Source organism: Giraffa tippelskirchi, chromosome 6 (genome assembly GCF_054371585.1).
Source record: "Giraffa tippelskirchi isolate mGirTip1 chromosome 6, T2T-mGirTip1v1.2.pri, whole genome shotgun sequence".
NCBI lineage: Eukaryota > Metazoa > Chordata > Mammalia > Artiodactyla > Giraffidae > Giraffa > Giraffa tippelskirchi.
Window position 1 is genome coordinate 81,067,545 of NC_137280.1, and position 23,079 is coordinate 81,090,623.

Here is a 23,079-nt window from a genome sequence, read left to right on the forward strand (position 1 = left end):
TGGATCATTGAAAAAGCAAGAGAGTTCCAGAAAAACATCTACTCCTGCATTATTGACTATGCCAAACCTTTGACTGTGTGGATCACAACAAACTGTGGAAAATTCTTCAAGAGATGGCAATACCAGAGCACCTGACCTGCCTCCTGAGAAATCTGTATGGAGGTCAAGAAGCAACAGTTAGAACTGGACATGGAACAGACTGGTTCCAAACTGGAAAAGGATTATGTCAAGGCTGTATATTGTCACCCTGCTTATTTAACTTATATGCAGAGTACATCATGTGAAATGCCAGGCTGGATGAAGCACAAGCTGGAATCAAGATTGCTGGGTGAAATATCCATAACCTCAGATAAGCAGATGACACCACCCTTATGGCAGAAAGTGAAGAACTAAAGAGCCTCTTGATGAAAGTGAAAGAGAAGAGTGAAAATGTTGGCTTAAAACTCAATATTCAGAAAACTAAGATCATGGCATCCAGTCCTATCACTTCATGGAAAATAGATGGGGAAACAATAGAAACAGTGACAGACTTTAGTTTCTTGGGCTCCAAAATCACTGAAGATGGTGACTGCAGCCATGAAATTAAAAGACGCTTACTCCTTGGAACAAAAGCTATGACCAAACTAGACAGCATATTAAACGGCAGAGACATTACTTTGCTGACAAAGGTCCATCTAGTCAAAGCTATGGTTTTTCCAGTAGTCATGTATGAATGTGAGAGTTGGACTATATAAGAAAGCTGAGCGCCTAAGAATTGATGCTTTTGAGCTGTGGTGTTGGAGAAGACTCTTGAGAGTCCCTTAGACTGCAAGGAGATACAACCAGTCCATCCTAAAGGAATTAAGTCCTGAATGTTTATTGGAAGGACTGACACTGAAGCTGAAACCCCAATACTCTGGCCACCTGATGCGAAGAACCGACTCATTGGAAAAGACCCTGATGTTGGGAAAGATTGAAGGCAGGAGAAGGGAATGGTATAGGATGAGATGGTTTGATGGCATCACCAACTCTATGGACATGAGTTTGAGCAAGCTTCAGGAGTTAGTGGTGGACAGGAATGACTGGCATGTGGCAGTCCATGGGGTTGCAGAGTTGGACACAACTGAGCGACTGAACTGAATTGAAGAATGCTGTGACCTTGAGATTGCCATTTGTACAACGTCTGAGGTCATTACATCTTAAACTTTATCTTTAAACTATTTGTTCCTTAAACTTTATGCTAAACTATATGTTCAGCTTATCTACGTTGTTCAGCCATGAAGATCTTTGTTTTATTCTCACTCAGTGCAGAGTTGGACTAAAAATTTATATTTAACTGTTTTTACTGACATACACATTGGCCTTCATATTGATCATCATTGTGACTGGCCTGGGAAGCCTCTTCTTGATGAGGGACTCTCTTTCAGGCATCAAACAAGCAGAGGAATTTTCTGCTCCTTTCCAAGTCATTTCCTTGCCTCACACTCAGAAGTAATTATCATCCTGAATTTTCTGTTTTTGTGGTAGCTAGTCTCCAAATATGGTCAATGAACCATGCTAACCCTAACCCAATGAACCATGCTCCCTGGTATTAATGTCCTTGTATAATTTTCTCGCCTTGAATCTGGGCCAAATCTGTGAGTTAATGTTGTGACTTCCAAAACTGAGTTATAAGATTTGCACTTCTACCTAGGTCTTTCAGGATGCTTGCTCTAGGGACACTGCCTCTCAGAAACTAGCCACCTTTCTGTGAGAAGCCCAATCTACATGGAGAAATCCAACCATGCTCCCAGCCTACAGTCATCAAAAACTGACAGTCTTGGGTATCAAGTCCAGTTGTGCCTCTAGCCCTACCTGCTACTTGAACAGAAACACATTAAGACAGTCTAAGTTAGAATTGTCCAGCTGACCCCAAACATGAAACCAAGACAGAAATAAATAATTTGTTTTGTAAACTGTTAAATTTGAGGGAGAGTCGTTACACAGTGATGGATAATGTGGACCATGAACAATGAAATGGAGTCATTTATGTTCAAGGGATCTAAAATAGAGCCAAGAGGCCATTAAGGAAGTAGAACTTACACACATTCACTCTCAGATGCAATATAAACTTTTGACACGGTCAAAAGTTCCCGAGACCATCTGGAACCTGCTTTCCTTACTCATTAAAGATCACGGATTAGCAAACAATCTGCTGTCCACAAGTGACTGAATGCCACCATATTTCTGCAAAAATACATCTATATAACACCTCTAGAATGCCTTCATCTGTTGCTTTTATAAACCCTAACGTTTTATTTCCCTTGGGAAATAAATATTCCCCTTGGAGCACATTTGAGTTGCTGTTAGCATCTATGCCTCTTGATTGCAATACCTAGGACCTCAAATACTTTTTCTTATTTGCAGTCTTCTATGTTTGGGTGGTTAATTATAACTAAAATACCATCTCATCCAATCACTTGTTTTTATGATCTTTACAACATATCACTTAGTATAAACTTAATTTTGCAAAAAATGTTATCCCTAATGTAGTTTCCCGTGACTTTTTAGAACTCAGTATGTTTTAAAATTCATCTGTTTTGTATATAGCTTTGGTTCATTGATTTTCATTGATGTTTATTGAATACATTCTCCTACTAATGGACATTCAGACTACTTCCAAATATTTGCTTTTACGATCAGTATAAATATCTTTATATATGATTCTTTGTGCTCATATGCAAACATCTATCTAGCATGTACAGGTGCCAGTGTATTATAGCAAGCAAGTGTTCGACTTTGTAAGATGTCAATGATCTGTATTGATTTATACTCCCACTAGTAGGGTATGAATGGCAGTTATTTCACATATATTCCAAAACTCAGTATTGCCATACATATTATATTTGCTCATCTGTACTTATAAAATCATGTCTATGGTCCTAATTTACATTGGTTCTAATGAAATATCTTTTTATATTTTTAGAAATTTCTATTTTCTCATCTATGAAATAATAAGTAGTCATGTATTCAGATCACTTTTTTCTATTAGGTTTTTCTTTTTAATTGATCCATACAAATCATTCAGATTTTCCAGAAAACATATTGGGCATGTTGTAGAAAGATTTCATTCTGTTTTGTGTCTTTTCATTTCCTTTTTGATATATTCTGATAACAAGTTCCTTATTTCAATGTGAGCAAACATTATAAACATTTTATAAAGCTTATTTGTATCCTGTTTAAAAAATCCTTATCTTGTGGTCATAAAGTTATCGCTTACATATTCTTCCAAAAGTCAGTTTTGCCTTGCATTTAACTCTTGATATGGTGAGAGTAGGCATCCAGTTTTTTTTCTATGTGGATGAACCATTTCTGCTTCTTAGAACCATTATTGAGTAATCTATTCTTTCCTCATACTTGTCATGTCATGAATACGTCTAATCTTTTACCATTTTTTTCAGCAGGTTTTTTGGTAAATACCTTTTTATCCAGTTATAAACTTCCTTCCTACTGCTGCTTGGTTAAAGTTTTTAATCATGAGTAGGTGCTGAGTATTTTGGTTGTTTTTCTGCATCTATTGAGACGAAGCTATGGATTTCTGTTAATATTAAGATGGCACATGGCATCTATAAGCTTCCTCATATTAAAACAACCCATGCATCTCCATGAATAACCTGTACTTATCAGTAAAACTAGTACTATGTCTAGGTACTTTTGGGGTCCATCTGCTTATGCTTTGTTTAGGATTTTTACATGTATTGATGGATGATACTGGACTGCAATCTTTCTTGTATTTTCCTTGCCTGACTTTGGTACTGGGTTATATTAGAATCATCAAGCTTACAGATTATCTCCTCTGAAGGATCCTGTTAAAGACATAAACAAGGTTACTGCAAGTTTGATAGGCCTCACCTTAAAAATAACTAGGCTTCATATTTTGTGTGATTTTATTTAATTTTTTGATGATTTTAGGACATTGATACTTATGGAATGCTATGGTCTGAATGTTTGTGTCCCCTTAAAATACATGTTGAAATTCAACCCCAAAGGTGATGTTATTAGGAGGTGGAGCCTTGGGAGGTATCTATCATGAGGCTACCTCCCTCATGAATAGATCAGTGCCCTTAAAAAAAAAAGGCCCCTGAGAGATCACTCACCATGAAGACATGGTGAGAAGGCACCAGAAATGAATCAGGAAGGGGGTTTTAACCACAACACAACCATGTTGATGCCCTGATCTTAGACTTCCCAGCCATAACTGTGAGAAATAAATTTCCATTGTTTATAAGCTGTCCAGTCTCTGGTATTCCGGAATAGTACTCCAAACTAAGAAGCTCTATCTTTCCTAGGAAAGTTATATATCCTAGGAACTTCCCTAAGGTAATCAGAGAATTTAAAAGAATGGTTTTTATGAAAAGAGACATGGCAAGCAGAATACTAAATGACCCTGAAGAGTTTGTTCCTCACAAGTCTGAAACAATGAGACTGATTAGTCCCAAGAGGCAAAGTTGAATTCACTAATTTTTGCTTTACTTAATCTCCACTCCTAACCCTTTTGGAGTTTTTTTTTTTTAAAGCACATTGGCAAATAGAAAAAACTAACAGTTTTTTCAATAAAATGAATATTCCTGTCCTTAAGTGCTTGCCTACTCCTGATAAAATTGGCAAAACTAGATGTTAGCCTTTGTGAAGCTCAACAATATTAGTATGAATTGTTTTTATCTTGTTCAAATTACTGTTCACATTTTAGAAATGGTTTCTGGGATCAATAATTTGTTAAAGGACACAGTCCACTTTTTGGAGGAAAAAGCATCTGAACTTAGAGCCTCAACTTTTGTCTAGTGGTCCTCAGAGTGTGGAAGGGAGCGAGCATCACCTGATGGAGGTTAAAGTAAAATGTAAGTGTGAAAACTACCTTGTTCACTTGACCTAACAGGAGGACAACCAGAGTTCCATGTGTTCCTGGGTCTTCCTGGTGGCTGGTAACTAGAGAACTCAAGGAAGAAGGCACACAGCCTGGCAGCCAAGAGTCATGCTCCCTATGCTTACATTGCAAGATAATTTTTAACAACTCTTATCAGTAATCAACTTGCAAAAGCTGTAGTTGTCTAAATTATCTTTAATTCTCATTGTAATACAACATTGGTAATCAATTTATGAGAAAAACAAGTGGAATACCATGTATTTTGTGATGTGAAATAAAGTGACTTTAGATCTGATTCAGGATTTGGAACAAGTAGTCAGGGAGAACACTCCCAGAACTTAAACCAGTTTACAGAGTGATTTTATTTTCAGGTTAATGGCTTAGGAAGCATGGGAGAAATAACTCAAAAGTTTTCACAACCACCAAGTACAGAAGTTGTTTTTAAACTCTTACAAAAACAAATTTTACTGACAGTGAGGTAGTTCCAGGTCATCTGCTTACATTTCATCTCTAATACACTTTTCTTAGTACAACTGGCTTTGAAACTCAATGCAGTTTCAAAAATATACAATCCTAGACTAATCCAAAGTCTGGATTTTATGGCTGCACTTTTCCATTAATCAACAAGCTTCCCAGTGATGCCTGTGAAAGCTGGTGGGTGTTACCACACATCACTAGAAAAAAAATAAAATACTAAGCCTTTGATCTGATAACTTTTCTATTTTATAGTTAGTAATAAGTTAAGAATGTATGAAGAAACATTTTATAGAAGCTTTCCTAATATTTCTAAGGTTACCCTGCATCATAAGACTCTGATGTTTGGCAAGGTCTAAATCCTGAAGTTTAATGCACAATTAACTACTCCTCATGATTTTCTCCCTAGAATGAATTCTTTGATATTTTATATGGAATGAACTTCAGTTGGAAGGTTTTTCCCCATGCATTTAACTTATAGTTTTTCTCCAGTATGAGTCCTCTGATGATTTGTAAGAGACGAGCTCTGACTGAAAGCTTTCCCACATTCTTTACATTTATAGGGCTTTTCTCCTGTATGAATTCTCATATGTGTCATAAGGGATGAACTTTGTCTAAAGGCTTTCCCACATACTTTACAATTATATGGTTTCTCTCCAGTATGAATTCTCTGGTGCTGAATGAGTGCTGAGCTTTGGTTGAAAGCTTTTTCACAGTCATTACACTTATAAGGTTTTTCTCCGGTATGAATTTTTCGATGAGTATTAACTGCTGAGTGGGAACTGAAAGCTTTTCCACATTCCTTACAATTATATGGTTTCTCTCCAGTATGGATTCTGTTGTGTATATTAAGCCGTGAAATCCAGGAGAAAGCTTTCCCACATTCATTACATTTGTAGGGTTTTTCTCCAGTATGAATTCTTTGATGTTGTATAAGAGCTGAGCTTTGGCTGAAGGCTTTCCCACATTCTTTACAGGCATAAGGTTTCTCACCAGTGTGAATTCTCTGATGTATAATAAGGGCTGAGTGGTAACTAAACACCTTTCCACACTCATTACAATTAAAAGGTTTCTCTCCAGTATGAATTCTGTGGTGTCTACTTAGTCGTGATATTGAAGTAAAGGCTTTCCCACACTGACTACATTCATATGGTTTCTCTCCAGTATGAATTCTATGATGCTGAATAAGAGATGAGCACTGGCTAAAGGTTCTCCCACATTCATTACACTTATAGGGCTTTTCTCCAGTATGAATTCGCTGGTGATTATTAAGGGATGAACTACCTTTAAATGTTTTTCCACATTCATTACATTTATAGGGTCTCTCTCCAGTATGCATTCTCTGATGTCCAATGAGAGATGTAGTGAAACTGAAGGCTTTTCCACATTCACTACATATATAAGGCTTCTCTCCAGTATGAACTCTCAGGTGCTGAGTTAGAGATGAGCTTTGGCTAAAAGCTTTCCTACATTCCTTACATTTATAGAGCTTCTCTCCAGTATGGATTCTCTGATGTTTACTCAGGGAAGAACTGTGGAGGAAGATTTTCCCGCAGATATTACACTTGTAACACCTACGCACTGTGCTGATTCCCAGCTGTTTAAATAGAATTGAATATTGCTGTGAACAAGGTTTCCTTCCTCTGGAAACAATTCTGGGTTTTCTAATAAGTGATAATTTTAGATCAAGATTTTTCCCAAGGTCAATACCTATAAAGCTCTTGTCCTTCATGCATGTTTTCTTGATGGTAACTAAGACTTCCCTCAAAGGTCTGTTTTCTTTGCCTTGTTGATTCTCTAGGGTTTCCTCATTTATGTAGACTTTTCCCAACTTAAAGTCAAAAGGACCATCACCTAAGAGTTGATTCATTACTTCCTGATTTTCTTCTTCAGAAACTCTGGTTTCAAACAAGCTCTCCCATCCTAAAATAAATGAAACATGTAAGTCTCTCTTGCACTGAGAATAGAGAAAAATAACATCAAAATATACAAGGATGGCTAACAAATATATTTATGGAGTCCTTAGAAAAGGCAACGCCAACGAATGTTCAAACTACTGCACAACTGCACTCATTTCACACACTACCAAAGTAATGCTCAAAATTCTCCAAGTTAGGCTTCAACAGTACGTGAACCAAGAACTTTCAGATATTCAAGCTGGATTTAGAAAAGGCAGAGGAACCAGAGATCAAATTGCCAACATCTGCTGGATCATAGAAAAAGCAAGAGAATTTCAGAAAAACATCTACTTTGCTTGACGATGTCAAAGCCTTTAACTGTGTGGATCACAACAGACTGTGGAAAATTCCTAAAGAGATAGGAATACCAGACCACCTTACCTGCCTCCTGAGAAATCTGTATGCAGGTCAAGAAGCAACAGTTAGAAGTGGACATGGAACAACAGACTGGTTCCAAATTGGGAAACGAGTACGCCAAGGCTGTATATTGTCACCCTGCTTATTTAACTTATATGCAGAGTACATCAAGCAAAATGCCAGGCTGGATGAAGCACAAGCTGGAATCAAGATTGCTGGAAGAAATATCAATAACCTCAGATATGCAGATGACACCACCCTTATGACAGAAACCAAACAGGAACTAAAGGGCCTCCAGATGAAAGTGAAAGAGGAGAATAATAAAGCTAGCTTAAAACTCAACATTCAAAAAACTAAGATTATGGTATCCAGTCCTATCACTTCATGGCAAATAGATAGGGAAACAATGGAAACAGTGACAGACTTCAGTTTCTTGGGCTCCAAAATCACTGAAGATGGTGACTGCAGCCATGAAATGAAAAGATGCTTGCTCCTTGGAACAAAAGCTATGACAAACCTAGACAGCGTATTAAAAAGCAGAGATATCTCTTTGCTGACAAATGTCCGTCTAGTCAAAGCTATGGTTTTTCTAGTAGTCATGTATGAATGTGCGAGTTGGACCATAAAGAAAGCTGAGCACCAAAAAATTGAAGCTTTTGAACTGTGGTGTTGGAGAAGACTCTTGAGAGTCTCTTGGACTGCAAGGAGATCCAACCAGTCCATCCTAAAGGAAATCAGCCCTGAATATTCATTGGAAGGACTGATGCTGAAGCTGAAACTCCAATATTTTGGCCACCTGATGCGAAGAACCGACTCATTGGAAAAGACCCTGAAGCTGGGAAAGATTGAAGGCAGGAGAAGGGGATGGCATAGGATGAGATGGTTCGATGGCATCACCAACTTGATGGACAGGAATTTGAGTAAGCTCCAGGAATTGGTGATGGAAAGGGAAACCTGGTGTGCTGCAGTCCATGGGTTGCAAAGAGTTAGACACGACTGAGCAACTGAACTGAACTGAGAAAAGGGTGAGAAAAAGAAGAGCAAGAGAAAGAAGCAGAGTGGACGATCTACCTGGGTGGGAAAACGTCTGAAGAAAACTATATGTGGATGGGCTGAGGAACTGAGAGGGCAGCTCTTCCAGTAAAGGAACCAGGCCTGATCTAGTAACAAAGCAGAGGTGAGCAGGGTATACAGTATTTCTGCATACAGCAGGTTGTATATTATTCAGCTTCATCTTTCAGGTCAGCCACCAGTGCACTCAAGCCAAAACCAAGAGAAAACTGCAGAGGGGCTATAAACAAGTGGAAGAAGCACTGCCTCTATAAGTCTCTTTGAAACACAGCCTCAGCTAGTGAAGTTTCGGGACTCCCTTGAGTGCTATGAATAATGTAATACATTTCACTGACAGTATCTAGTTAGTATCCACTACGTACCATGCAAAGGTCAAGACTCAGGATTACAGAGAACATGCCAGATAAGAGTCCCATTTTCAAAGGGTTTACATTCTAGTAGCCAATACTGATAATGACCAGGTAACCAAATAAAGTACTGGGAGTGATGACAACTGTGAGAAAATAAACAAAAACAAGGTGACATGTACAGCTTGATATTTGAAACTATGATGAGGAAATAAAATTAAAGATTTAAATAACATAAAGAGTTGTCCATGTAAAAATTGGGTAAGAAGAGCAATTATAAAGGCCATAAGGCAGGAATAAGCTCTGTGTGTTTGCAGAATATAAAGAACTAGTGTGGCCTAAGCAAGAGGGAAACGGGGAAGAGTGCTACATGAGGAAGAAATGAGATGGGCGGGGGGTCACATCATGCAAGGTCTTGTAAAATATAGGGCAGTGTTTGGAATTTCTTCTAAGGATCACTGGGGGGTTGGAGGAACATGATAGTTTTGTTTAAAAAAGGAAAAATATGGAGTTGTGTGACAAATGGGCTGTAATTGGGGACAGAAGAAAAGAAAACAAAGACAGGTATAGGGCTGCCAATTAGGAGGCTGCAACAGTCTTCCTGGATGAAGGTTATGACAGTTTGCACTGGTAACAGAGGCAGGCACACTGGGGTATTTTAAAAGCAGAGACGACAGGTATGTTCACCTGTGAATAGGAAGTACAGAATAAGTGACAGGACTCAACAATAATGCCTAGCTTTTGGCTTGGGGTTTCCCTGGTGGCTCAGATGGTAAAGACTCTGCCTGCAATGCAAGACTCAGGTTCAATCCCTGGGTCAGAAAGATCCCCTGGAGAAGGGAATGGCTACCCACTCCACTATTCTTGCCTGGAGGATTCCATTAACAGAAGAGGCTGGTGGGCTACAGTCCAAGGGGTCGCAAAGAGTCAAACACGACTGAGCAACTAACACTCTGGCTTGGGGAATCCAATGGAGATGTGGGCCATATAGTGATACAGGGAACACTGAGAGAGTACATTTTGGAAAATGATTTTCTGTCTGCCATTTTTATCACTTAGAATACTATTCAAGAATGGGGTTACTGATTCAAAAGAAATGAATGTATTTTATAAAAGGAATGAATGTATTTTACAATAGAGCTTTAATATTCTTAACTAAAAAGGAAATATATAATCATTGTAAGAAAAATTAAGAAACTCCAGAAAACTATTAAAATGAAAATGTAGTTCACCCATAAATATATCATGCAAATATAATCAATCACTGCTAAATGTGGAGTTTAGCTCACCAGGATTTTCTATATATAAAGAAAACACTTTTACTTAAAAAATTAAAGTGGGTTGAAACTAACCTCCCTGCACCACTTCACTTAAAAAAAATTATTGTGTGGTACATATATACAATAAAATACTACTCAGCCATTAAAAAGAATGAAATCATGCCATTTGCAGCAATATGGACAGACCTACAGTGTTATACTGAGTGAAGTTAAGACAGAGAAAGAAATATCATATGACATCCCTTTATATGTGGAATCTAAAAAGAAATGATACAAATGAATTTACATACAAAACATAGAGACTCACAGACTTAGAAAAAGGAACTCATGGTTGCCAGTGGGAAGGGATAGTTAGGGACTTTGGGAAGGTCACATACACACTGCTATATTCAAAATGGATATCCAATAAGTACATGGAGCTCTGTTTAACATTGTGTGCCAGCCTGGATGGGAGAGGAGTTTGGGGGAGAATGGATACATGTATGTATGGCTGAGTCCCTTCGCTGTTCACCTGAAACTACCACAACATTGTTAATTGGTTATACACCAATATAAAATAAAAACTTTAAAGTTTGGGAATAAAAATCATGAACTTCTGTCCATGTGAATGACAGTAGGCTGATATCATTTTGACTGGCTACAGAATATTCCAGTACATGAATATGTCACATTTAATAAATCCCCTTCCAAGTCATTTAGCTTTCTTTACTCTGAGTAATGCCTCATGTTAAAGCAAACATTCCTTCACACTATCTTTGCAACTCTACACAATTATGGAATTATTTTCTTAAGAAAAATTCTTAAGCCTGGGATTTAGTGAATAAAGCCATAAATACTTCAATCAAAATCCCACTAAAGATATTGCTTACTGCTCAGAACAGAAGCAAAACACTGGATGTGTATTTCTTAACCTTTTGTAATATTCCCTATTAAAGGGAAAAGTGATGTTGCTTTACTTTTAATTTCTTTGATTTATAATGAAGCTGAGTAGTTTTTCAATCAATCTTTTTAATCATAATTCTTGCCTTGAGAATCCCATGAACAATAGGAAAAGGCAAAAAGATAGGACGCTGAAAGATGAACTCCCTAGGTTGGTAGGTGCCCAGTATGCTACTGGAAATCAGTGGAGAAATAACTCCAGAAAGAATGAAGGGATGGAGCCAAAGCAAAAACAACACCCAGTTGTGGATATGACTGGTGACAGAAGCAAGGTTCGATGCTGTAAAGAGCAATATTGCATAGGAACCTGGAATATTAGGTCCATGAATCAAGGCAAATTGGAAGTGGTCAAACAGGAGATGGCAAGAGTGAACGTCGACATTCTAGGAATCAGTGAACTAAGATGGACTGGAATGGGTGAATTTAACTCAGATGACCATTATATCTACTACTGTGGGCAGGAATCCTTTAGAAGAAATGGAGTAGCCATCATAGTCAACAAGAGAGTCCGAAATGCAGTACTTCGACGCAATCTCAAAAACGACAGAATGATTTCTGTTTGTTTCCAAGGCGAACCATTCAATATCATGGTAATCCAAGTCTATGCCCCAACCACTAACACTGAAGAAACTGAAGTTGAATGGAACCTACAAGACCTTTTAGAACTAACACCCAAAAAAGATGTCCTTTTCATTATAGGGGACTGGAATGCAAAAGTAGGAAGTCAAGAAACACCTGGCGTAACAGGCAAATTTGGCCTTGGAGTACAGAATGAAGCAGGGCAAAGGCTAGTAGAGTTTTGCCAAGAGAACGCACTGGTCATAGCAAACACCCTCTTCCAACAACACAAGAGAAGACTCGACACATGGACATCACCAGACGGTCAACACCAAAATCAGACTGATTATATTGTTTGCAGCCAAAGATGGAGAAGCTCTATACAGTCAGCAAAAACAAGACCAGGAGCTGACTGTGGCTCAGATCATGAACTCCTTTTTTCAAAATTCAGACTGAAATTGAAGAAAGTAGGGAAAACCACTAGACCATTCAGGTATGATCTGCATCAAATTCCTTACAGTGGAAGTGAGAAATAGATTTAAGGGACTAAATCTGATAGAGTGCCTGATGAACCATGGATGGAGGTTCATGACACTGTACAGGAGACAGGGATCAAGACCATTCCCATGGAAAAGAAAGGTAGAAAAGCAAAATGGCTGTCTGAGGAGGTCTTACAAATAGCTGTGAAAAGAAGAAAAGTAAAAAGCAAAGGAGAAAAGGAAAGATATACCCATTTGAATGCAGAGTTCCAAAGAATAGCAAGGAGAGACAAGAAAGCCTTCCTCAGTGATCAGTGCAAAGAAATAGAGGAAAACAATAGAATGGGAAAGACTAGAGATCTCTTCAAGAAAATTAGAGATACCAAGGGAACATTTCATGCAAAGATGGGCTCAATAAAGGACAGAAATGGTATGGACCTAACAGAAGCAGAAGATATTAAGAAGAGGTGGCAAGAATACACAGAAGAACTATACAAAAAAGATCTTCACGACCCAGACAATCACGATGGTGTGATCACTCACCTAGAACCAGACATCCTGGAGTGTGAAGTCAAGTGGGCCTTAGGAAGCATCACTATGAACAAAGCTAGTGGAGGTGATCGAATTCCAGTTGAATTATTTCAAATCCTGAAAATGATGATGTGAAAGTGCTGCACTCAATATGTTAGCAAATTTGGAAAACTCAGCAGTGGCCACAGGACTGGAAAAGGTCACTTTTCATTCCAATCCCAAAGAAAGGCAATGCCAAAGAATGCTCAAACTACTGAACAACTGCACTCATCTCACACGCTAGTAAAGTAATGCTCAAAATTCTCCAAGCCAGGCTTCAGCAATACGTGAATCATGAACTTCCAGTTGTTCAAGCTGGTTTTAGAAAAGGCAGAGGAACCAGAGGTCAAATTGCTAGCATCCGCTGGATCATTGAAAAAGCAAGAGAGTTCCAGAAAAACATCTGCTTTATTGACTATGCCAAAGCCTTTGACTGTGTGGATCACAATAAACTGTGGAAAATTCTGAAAGAGATGAGAATACCAGACCACCTGACCTGCCTCTTGAGAAACCTGTATGCAGGTCAGGAAGCAACAGTTAGAACTGGATATGGAACAACAGACTGGTTCCAAATAGGAAAAGGAGTATGTCAAGGCTGTATATTGTCACCCACCTTATTCAACTTATATGCAGAGTACATCATGAGAAACGCTGGGCTGGAGGAAGCACAAGCTGGAATCAAGATTGCCAGGAGAAATATCAATAACCTCAGATATGCAGATGACAACATCCTTATGGCAGAAAGTGAAGAAGAACTAAAGAGCCTCTTGATGAAAGTGAAAGAGGAGAGTGAAAAAGTTGGCTTAAAGCTCAACATTCTGAAAACTAAGATCATGGCATCTGGTCCCATCACTTCATGGCAAATAGATGGGGAAACAGTAGCTGACTTTATTTTGGGGGGCTCCCAAATCACTGCAGATGGTGACTGCAGCCGTGAAATTAAAAGACGCTTGCTCCTTGGAAGGAAAGTTATGACCAACTTAGAGAGCATATTAAAAAGCAGAGACATTACTTTGTCAAGAAAGGTCCATCTAGTCAAGGCTATGGTTTTTCCAGTGGTCATGTATGGATGTGAGAGTTGGACTATAAAGAAAACTGAATGCAGAACAATTGATACTTTTGAACTGTGGTGTTGGAGAAGACTTTTGAGAGTCCCTTGGACTGCAAGGAGATCCAACCAGTCCATCCTAAAGGAGATCAGTCCTGGGTGTTCATTGGAAGGACTGATGCTGAAGCTGAAACTCCAATACTTTGGCTACCTGATGCAAAGAGCTGACTCACTGGAAAAGACCTTGATTCTGGGAAAGATTGAGGGCAGGAGGAGAAGGGGATGACCGAGGATGGGATGGTTGGATGGCATCACCAACTCAATGGACATGGGTTTTGGTAAACTCTGGGAGTTGGTGATGGACAGGGAGGCCTGGTGTGCTGCTGTTCATGGGGCTGCAAAGAGTCGGACATGACTGAGTGACTGAACTGACTGAACTGACTGACTTGTGCCTTTGTGCTATAATTATTTGGAACTTTCCCTCTTCTTTTTACTTTTATATTCCATAGCCATGACAGCAATGATAGCAATATTAATAGGGAAAATGGGAAACCAAAATTTCCAAAAGGAAGACTGTTTAATAAAATATGGCTTAACAATACACTAGAGTTCTTTCAATGAGGTAGACCTCTATTCAAAGATGGCTAAATAATTGAACATTTATAATTAAAAACAAGCTCAAGAACAATATATACAATCAATCTGTTTCTCTGTGTGTATGTCTTTCTCATATATAAGCACACTCAAATATTCATAGTTTGAAAGAATAGTAAAATATTACCAATGACTCAGTATGGTTGGTAAAATTTCAAATCAATCTTTTCTTTTGTTTTTCTCTTTCTCACTTTTTAACAATACCATACACACCTTAAATAAACTAAAAATATTTTTTTAAATCTTACAAAAGAATATAGTCAATTTGAAATTAATAATTTCTTTGCCAATCAGAAAGCTCACAACCAAATTTGAAACTCATCCAACAGATATATTTATTTCTGACAGCTCTGATTGAATTTCTGTTTTATATTGTTATTCTTACAGTCATGCACCTCCAATGGTCCAGGGAATATGGCAGAATATATGTCAGTATGTGGTAGACAAAAAATCACTGAAATGATAAAAGACTTGGGTCTTCAAAGCAATGGGCCCCATGAATGCCGAATAATATTTAAAACAAAAAAAAACAAACTTTCTTGATATAAGTTAATGAAACTTGTGAATTTCAAAGACGAAAAGGATATCAAAAAATAGAAAAGGAGAAAAGGGTTTTCTAAATGGAAACATAGGTGGTGGGGGAAAGAGAGGACTTATAGTCAACGATACTCAGTGCCCCAAAACAGTGGAACAAAGGTTGAACAATTTCTAGGAAATAAAAACTTATGCCAGAATTCTAGACACAAAACATACTTCTCACAGGAAGGGGAAAAGAATTGATATTAGACATGTACAAATACAGTATATATGAACCTTTCTGAAACATTGGTCAGGAAATACTCTAGTCAAACCAAAGGCAAAAATCTCAAGACAGAACTCATAAATAGAAACACAAGACTGAACTGACACAGAAAGCCTATCTTTTGCCATCAGAATAAATAAATTCCAGGATTTTAGAGATTGAGAGATACATTCTAGCAGCCAGGGTCTGGAACATACTATTTTAAACTGTTAAGAACAGATACTACACTTGATCTTAGCCAAAAGGCCGAGAAGTGATGGAACATGTTATTTTAAAACTGTTTCACACCAAAAGAATGAGGAGAAAGCTATGTTTAATATCTGCAAACCTTCTGCCTAAATTCAGTAACTTACCATTTTGCTAACCTTGCTGTCTCTCTCTTGCATAGTACATAAATATAAATGCATCATTTTGACTTTTTAGCTAAACTATGTGTAAAAAGTTGCAGATAAGTCAAACCAAAAACCCAAGATGGGACAAAGAGGAATGCATTGTAGTGATAAAAGGTTTGTTCAAATTGTAAAAAGAAAATAATTTAAGAAAATAATCAATCCAGTAAAAGAAAAAAAGGGAGAAGATATGAATCACAAACCTTTACACATCACATGATCTGCATTCAAATTACAAAGGACATATGACAAAGTGCAACTCATAGTGGAAGAATTCAACTCCCTCTGAACCTGCTATACCAAGTACTCAAAAAGGTCGAGTGAGGATATGCCCTTCCCAGCATTTCCCACCTATCCTGACACATCAAGGAGGGTCATGGTCAGTATCTCCTCCTTACTGATCAGCAAAGCCCGAGCAGCTCGGAAATGCTATGCCCATTTCCCAATTACTGTCACTCACCTAGATACGTGGTTTGAGAAACTCCATTTTCCACCATCCAGGGGTCTTCCCCTTGTTCTAACTGGAGGATAACTTTTGGTTTGGAAAACAGAATCCCTGTTCATGAGCAAGAAAGAGAATGAATCCATGGTGCAGACATGAGTGGCCAGTCACTCACTCAGATCCAGCCCCAGAGTCTGGGGCAAAGGGACAGTTGAGAGTAAATAGATTTGTTCTGAGAAGGGCTTAAAACTGGGTTCCCAGAGGATGGCCAGGAGGTGGTCTCAGGCAGAAAGTTAGGGCTCTGGCTGGCCAGGAGGTGGTCTCAGGCAGAAAGTTAGGGCTCTGGCTGTACATTCCTCTAAGCTGGAACCTCTTATGAGACCCAGAGGGACAGAGTTCAGGGGGCAGAAGACCGGAAAAGTACAGAAAGGATGCCCATCACCAACTCTACCAAGCTGAGACTTGTCCCTGCAGCTGAGGGCAACCGCAACTGCTATTTTCTGAGTCCACCTGTGGGCTGAACCTGGCCATGCCCTCAAAATGTCCTCCTTGGTGAGGGCACCAAGGTGCTCCCCCAGCAGATTCTACATCACAAGGAAATGTCCTTACCCAGAGAGAACAGGGTGCTGTAGTTCTCCAGCATCACCTCCTGGTACAAGGTTCTCTGCGCAGAGTCTAAGCACAGCCACTCGTCCCGGCTGAAGAACACAGCCACATCCCTGAATGTCACAGACACCTGTAACAGAAACCCATTCCTGCTCACCCAGGACCATACCCCCAGTGGGATGACTGAGCAGCAACCCTGTCACCATTCTAGGTTCTGAGCAATTTCAGGATGAATACTTCCTGACCACCCCTCCTTTACTAAGCACATACATATCTGTCACCTACCTACTGTCAGTGAAGCACTGTGCTCCCAGCAAAATGAAATACAGCAGCCAAACAAGGTAAAACACTTGAACTCGTGGAATAAAATCAGAATGATGGAAACACAGAACTCTAGGCATAGAAAGGTACAATCACCTAGACCAAACTCATTTTACAGGTGAGACATGAGAACTGGGTTTTAAAAGGAGCCTCCAGTACACTCACTCAGGGAGCAATAGGTGTGCTTGGATTCTGTGGTCACCTTGGGCTATCTGTCTCAGATGAAAGGATGCTGCCAGTCACAGTGAAGGAGGCTTTGAGAATGCCCCAGACATGGCTTTCCCAAAAGCAGGCCCAGCATGGTGGGCTGCACAATCTTTGAAGAGCCAAGTGACAAGGCTGCAGTTGGGACTCTCTCTCCCCATCCCAGAAGCCTTTGTTCTACTTCTCTCTGAAACCAAGCAGGAGCCCTGAGGGGCCCTCCTATATACAAAAAGCCTTTCCATGTTCTCCATTTCTTGTTTGTAGGAAAAGGGCTTCAACCTCCTAGACCTTCCTGAATACCAAGGGGCATATTCAAACAGTCACTAATGAGGGAATTGAGGGAATGCAGAAACAAAGGAACAGCAGTCAAGAAACAACAGTGCAGCCAAAAAGCAGGACCCTGGTTCCTACTCAAGGGACATACTTAAGAATATATCTTTGAGTTCTTCTGCAGGAACTAAGGCCCCCACCCAGGTAGAGGATGGTTACTCAAGGCTGAGCGCAACAGTGCTGGAACACTGCCCTGTTACCTCACTATCAACCAGTCAAAAGAAATTTACAGTCTGTAGCCCTTATCCCAAATTTTGCCTAAAAAAACTTTTCCCTGAAAACCATCAGGGAGTTGAGTTTTTTGCATATAAGCCATCTGTTCTTCTTGCTCGGCCCTACGATAAACCTTTCCCACTCCAAACTCTGATGTTTTGGTTTGTTTAGCCTCACGGTAATCAGACACACGAATGTGGCTTTGGGAACATCTCCTGCTTGAGTCTATCACAAGTCACCTGTTTTAAACTGGTGGCTCCTTTCTTTTATTATTAAGAATCTTTTTTAAGCAAATTAGGAATGATCAATAAGCAAAAGAAAAAGGAATGCTGGACTTCCCTGGCAGTCCAGTGGTTAAGACTCTACGCTCCCACTGCAGAGGGCATGGATTCCATCCCTGGTCAGGGAACTAAGATCCTACATGCCACATGGTGTGGACAAAAAAAGAAAAAGGAACATTAATCTAACTTCCTACCATCAAAAACAAGGTTTGTTAACTTCTTGTTGTGTGTTCTTTCAGACTTTTTACATGATAATACGGCTCTAAACTTAAATAAAAATAAAATGTTACCCAGATAACTTTACCCCACTCAATACTTTTTATTTGCTGCCACGTATCTCACTGCATAGATTACTTATAGATTATTAGATGGTTTACTTAACTAACCTACTGGTGGGTATTTAGGTTATTTCCATTTTTGTAACCCTAAAAATACTGGATTGAGTGTCCCTGCACATCACAAAAAAGCTTATTTTCTTAGGACACATTTATAGAGGTAAAAATACTTCCACACTTTATCCCCAAAATCCAGAAAGGCAGTCACAAGGCCGGGGTGTTCTTTGATTGGTAAGGGCAAAAGCAAATTAAAAATAAGAGGCTGTTAGAAATAAATGAAAAGACTCCAACCTCATCCTTTATTTTCTTTCCAAATTTCCCTTACCAAATGTATGTAAGTCTTTTTAATGGCTAAATAAGTCCTCTGCCAGTCTCACAATTCAGGACCTGGTAACCATTTCTTTGAATGTGCTAACATCACCATTTCCTAGGAGGAGATGGGCCTAACTTGTCACCTGACAAATTTCCAAACTGCAAAACTGGGTTATAACACTTTCTGAAAGCTCAGAAAGTGAGCTTTCTGTCTCTGCAATCTCTCTAGTGGATTGCCAGTGATACACAATACATTCTGGTGTAATGTTTACTCAATAATAAAAGTGTTTTCTTTCTCTTCTACCGCTGTGGAAAGGTTTTCTGGGATGGAAAGAGATTATGCTTTTAATTATTGTTTCCCAAGTGAAAGGGCAAAGAAGGGAAGAAATCACTGTGAACCAGATGCTTCCCACCTCAGGGAAGTCTCACTTCCCTGAATCTGTCCCCTCCCCCAAACCACAGCCCAAATTGTAACTTCTTTTCCTTTCAACATCTGTATGAGCCTAATACTGCTCATATGTATAAAACTGCACAATAGTAGGAAGCATCTCTGACCACTAGGTCTTCTTTCTAGGATCTTAGAAAATCACCCTTATCAGGTATTACTGTAGTAGATTAGTTCTCAGTTGATTTCCTAGTGTTAGGGGAAAGACTTGACTCCCCTATGTCTCTGCCCTCCATGGGGCAAAACAAACCTGAATCCTTCACAAAGCTCTGGGCGAGGCAGTGGCATGGGGCTGTGGGCCCATTCATTTCCAAGTCAGCACTAAGTGGTTAAGTGGAAAATTCACAAAGAGGCTGGCCCTGCAGCAAGGGAAATACCTTTTTGGATTTCCTCAATTCCTGCAGCAAGGGAAATACCTTTTTGGACTTCCTCAATAGTCTTTTTGGACTTCCTCAATTCTGGTCCCTCATTGGGCTTCATTACCTAGAAAAGCTCAACAATAGATAATGCATGTTCCCAACCTCTGAACCCAGAAGGCAGTTCAAGAAAGAAGCCTTCACTCACCAGAGCCTGGGCTGGCAGCAACCTTGTGGCCATTTCTCCCTTCTGCTGCTCCTTTTAGAGAGGGCACCTAAAAGGGAGAAACTGTGAGGTCTTTCCATTCTATCTGCACTTCCCTCCTCATTAGGGTTAGACCAGGTTAAGAAGTCTCCACAGGCTGAGCATCCTGTAGAAACCGAGGAAACCTGGAAGCCCAGGCATTTCTGAGTTGGAGGGGACCTGGGCTTGACCACCAAAACCAGGAGTGCACAGTAAGAAGACTTCCAGTCACTGAGCCTGCAACTCTTCAGCCAATGATTTATGAATAAAGATGAATCAAATGAAGGTATTAAAACCACCCAATACAAATTAACACTGTAAACAGCAGTGACACCGGGCTCACAAAGACGTTAAACTAATGAGAAATGACAAATATTCTTCACACCTGCATTTAGGTATTTTGAGCTATAGTAATTAGGATTATAATAATTCTTCAAATGTCATTTTAAGAATTGGTGTCCTTTTCAGAAACAGCCAACCAAAAATTAGTCCTCTTCTCTTCCTCTTGGACGTTGTGTTTCCTTTGTGAAGAAAGTTATCAAACCTCCTTAACTGTAAAAGGAAACATTACCGATTCACCTTCCCTACCTCCACCCTCCTAAAAGTACAAGACTCAGAAAAAATAGCTTCGTTGGCTAGAAATGAATTTAAAATTTAGAGAAAAGGGAGGTAACTTAGCAAGTGGACAAAATTAAACACAAAAGGAAACAGTTAAGTCACTTAGGATTCACCCTAGAAGAACAATGGGAAAATACAAGGTTGGCAAAATCGATAAACATTACGTTTCAACTGTAGGGGGAAAATACCAACAAACGGTAAAAGCTGAAAACCGCCCCAGGGCTCACGAATCCTGAACTGAGACACAGCTCCCTGCAATCTCTCCTCGACAGACATTTCTCTGGGAGCCTGGCCCAGACGGAGCCGCGCCGTCCGTCGAGGGGCCTTGCCGGGGCAACGCCCCCTCCTTCTGCCGCCTTCACCTGCCAAGGCCGCCTGGGCTTGGACGCCCGAAACTGGGACTCGCCGCGGCTGACCCTCTGTCCGCTCCCTGCTGTAGGAGCCTAACACCCCGGGCCCACTCGCAAAGGCAGTCTGTACCTGGGCTAGCCGGGACGTGAGAAGCGGCGGACCCTACAGAAGGTGAGAGGAGCACCTAGTGCAGGAATATTTAGCGTCGCCGCCGCCAGGCCACCAAGCAAAACTGCGCCTGCGTACAGGAGACCCATAGCGCTTTTCCTTTCGAACTATACTTCCCAGAAGTCTCCACGGCATGGCCCTCTACGGAGTCCGAGAAGGTCCAAGGCAGGGAAGGCTAGAGAAAGCAGGCTTGCAAAAGCAAGAGGCTGAAGCCTCTGCTGTAACCACGTGTCCTTTCGTGCACCCGTTTTATTTAAAATTATGATGACAATGATAATAAGTGGAAAAAGTGAGCATGTAGTAGAAAATGTGGAAGACTAGCAGCTTGCTGCTGCTTTTTCTTGGTTATTGAGAAAACTGTTAGTATCTATTTAACGAATTTTTTAATTAAAAAAATTGTCTAAATTTTGTAACCTATAATAACATATATCTTTTTAACTGACACATTGGGTAAAAACAAAAACATAGACCTAGTACTGCCCTTTTCATGACATTCATTACTTCTTTTAAAAGGGTTCCTTTAAATTGCAAAGCTTGTTTTCCAGTATTGAGAATAACCCCCTTCTTTACCACTGCATCTTCATTGTCTGGTACTGTACGTACCAAATAATACATATTCTATAAATATCAAGTGAATGCTTTTTTAAATAGCCACCATTACAGTTTACAAAACCAGGCCTAAAACCAAAGGATACCTTAAAGTAGAAAATAAAGAGATTAATTATTATATACCAGGAAAATAATATGAGAAAGAGATCTGGGATCACAGTGTTACAAAGATCATTTCAAAGCAAAAATAGTCAAGTGCAACAGTACACATTGCTAACCTTAGGGAATTGCAAATCAAAACCACAATGAGCTAGCACTTTACCCATTAAGATAGCTGCTGTCAAAACAAAGACAAGAACAAAATAATTCAGACAGCAACTTGCATTGGTGAGGACTTGTTCAAATTGAATCTTTGTGAACTGCTGCTGAGAATGTAAAATGCTGCAGCTGTTACCGAGTCCAAGTTTGGTCTGCTCGCCTCACCTTAGGCCAACGAACCTGAGCGTCAAGGTGTTGAGGCAAGGAGGAGACTTTAATCCGGGGAATGGCAGACCAAGAAGATGGCAGGCTAGCGCCTCAAAATAACCATCTTATTGGGGTCTGGATGCCACATTGTTTTACAGATCAGAGAGGAAGAAGCAACGAGGAACTAAAATCAAAAGGCAGACTAGAGAAGGAGATGCAATGGGGAAACAAAGTGAAAGGGTCTTCAGTCTTGCAAAACATCTCCAAGGGAATGTCCAGCCTTCAGAAGCAGTGTGTTAATCTCTTCTATTCACAGGTGGACAGGGACAAACTATCTCTCCACCAGTTGAACAAAGGCACTTTAATCAAACAGAGGGGCAGGGTGCTCCAGGCAAGCCACTGAGTATGATTATAGTAATTAAAGCAATGAAAAGCGAGTCAAAGAAACAGTTTCCAACATGGAGTCAAAACTGGCTTCCTCCCTGCAACACAGCTGCTGTGGAAATAGTATGGTGGTTCCTCAGTATTAAAAATAAAATTACTATATAATCCAGCAATTCCACTTCTAAGTATATTCCCCAAAGAATTGAAAGCAAGGACTCAAGCAGGTATTTATACACTACTGTTCACAGCAATGTTATTCAGAATAGTGAAAAAGTAGGAAGAACCCAAGTGTCAGTGAACTGGTAAGTGGGTAAACAAAATGTGGTCTATCCATACAATGAAATATTCAGCCATAAAAAGGAAGGAATATCTGATATATGCTACAATATGGATGAATCTTGAAGACATGAAAAGTGAAGTAAGGCAAACTCAAAAAGACAAATATTGTATAATTCCACCTATACGAGGTGTCTAGAATAGTCAGATTCATAGATGGAAAGTAGAATACTGGTTACCAGGGACTAAGGGAAGGAGGAAATGTGGATTTATTGTTTATTAGGTATGGATTTCAGATTGGGATAATGAAAAAGTTCTGGAGGTGACTAGTGGTGATGATGGCACAACAGTGGAAATATACTTAATGCTAC

General features: G+C 39.6%; 1 protein-coding gene and 1 pseudogene across 2 annotated transcripts; both read right to left on the minus strand.

Moving 5' to 3' along the window:
* Nucleotides 1–5,057: 5,057 nt before the first annotated feature.
* Nucleotides 5,058–21,138, minus strand: LOC145509264 (uncharacterized). 2 transcript variants are annotated; one of them, XM_081497759.1, is made up of 6 exons: nucleotides 20,996–21,138; nucleotides 19,862–19,928; nucleotides 16,860–16,986; nucleotides 16,269–16,364; nucleotides 6,235–7,279; nucleotides 5,058–5,988 (listed from the first exon to the last, which is right to left on the minus strand). In XM_081497759.1, exons 2-6 carry the CDS (start codon nucleotides 19,892–19,894, stop codon nucleotides 5,832–5,834), a joined length of 1,458 nt encoding a protein of 485 aa, XP_081353885.1. In that variant the 5' UTR covers nucleotides 19,895–19,928; nucleotides 20,996–21,138; the 3' UTR covers nucleotides 5,058–5,831. The 2 variants fall into 2 exon arrangements, with proteins under 2 accessions (XP_081353885.1, XP_081353884.1); XM_081497758.1 differs by having other exon boundaries at nucleotides 5,058–7,279.
* LOC145511866 (U2 spliceosomal RNA) lies at nucleotides 15,556–15,677 on the minus strand (annotated as a pseudogene).
* Nucleotides 21,139–23,079: the final 1,941 nt, after the last annotated feature.

Coding starts and splice junctions, on each gene's coding strand:
- LOC145509264 (XM_081497758.1), bottom strand. CDS start 19,894: ATGGCCACAAGGTTGCTGCCAGCCCAGGCTCTG. Junction 16,987..19,861: donor TGCTGCCAGCCCAGGCTCTG/GTGAGTGAAGGC, acceptor TTTCTGTTACAG/GTGTCTGTGACATTCAGGGA. Junction 16,365..16,859: donor CAGCACCCTGTTCTCTCTGG/GTAAGGACATTT, acceptor GCTCATGAACAG/GGATTCTGTTTTCCAAACCA.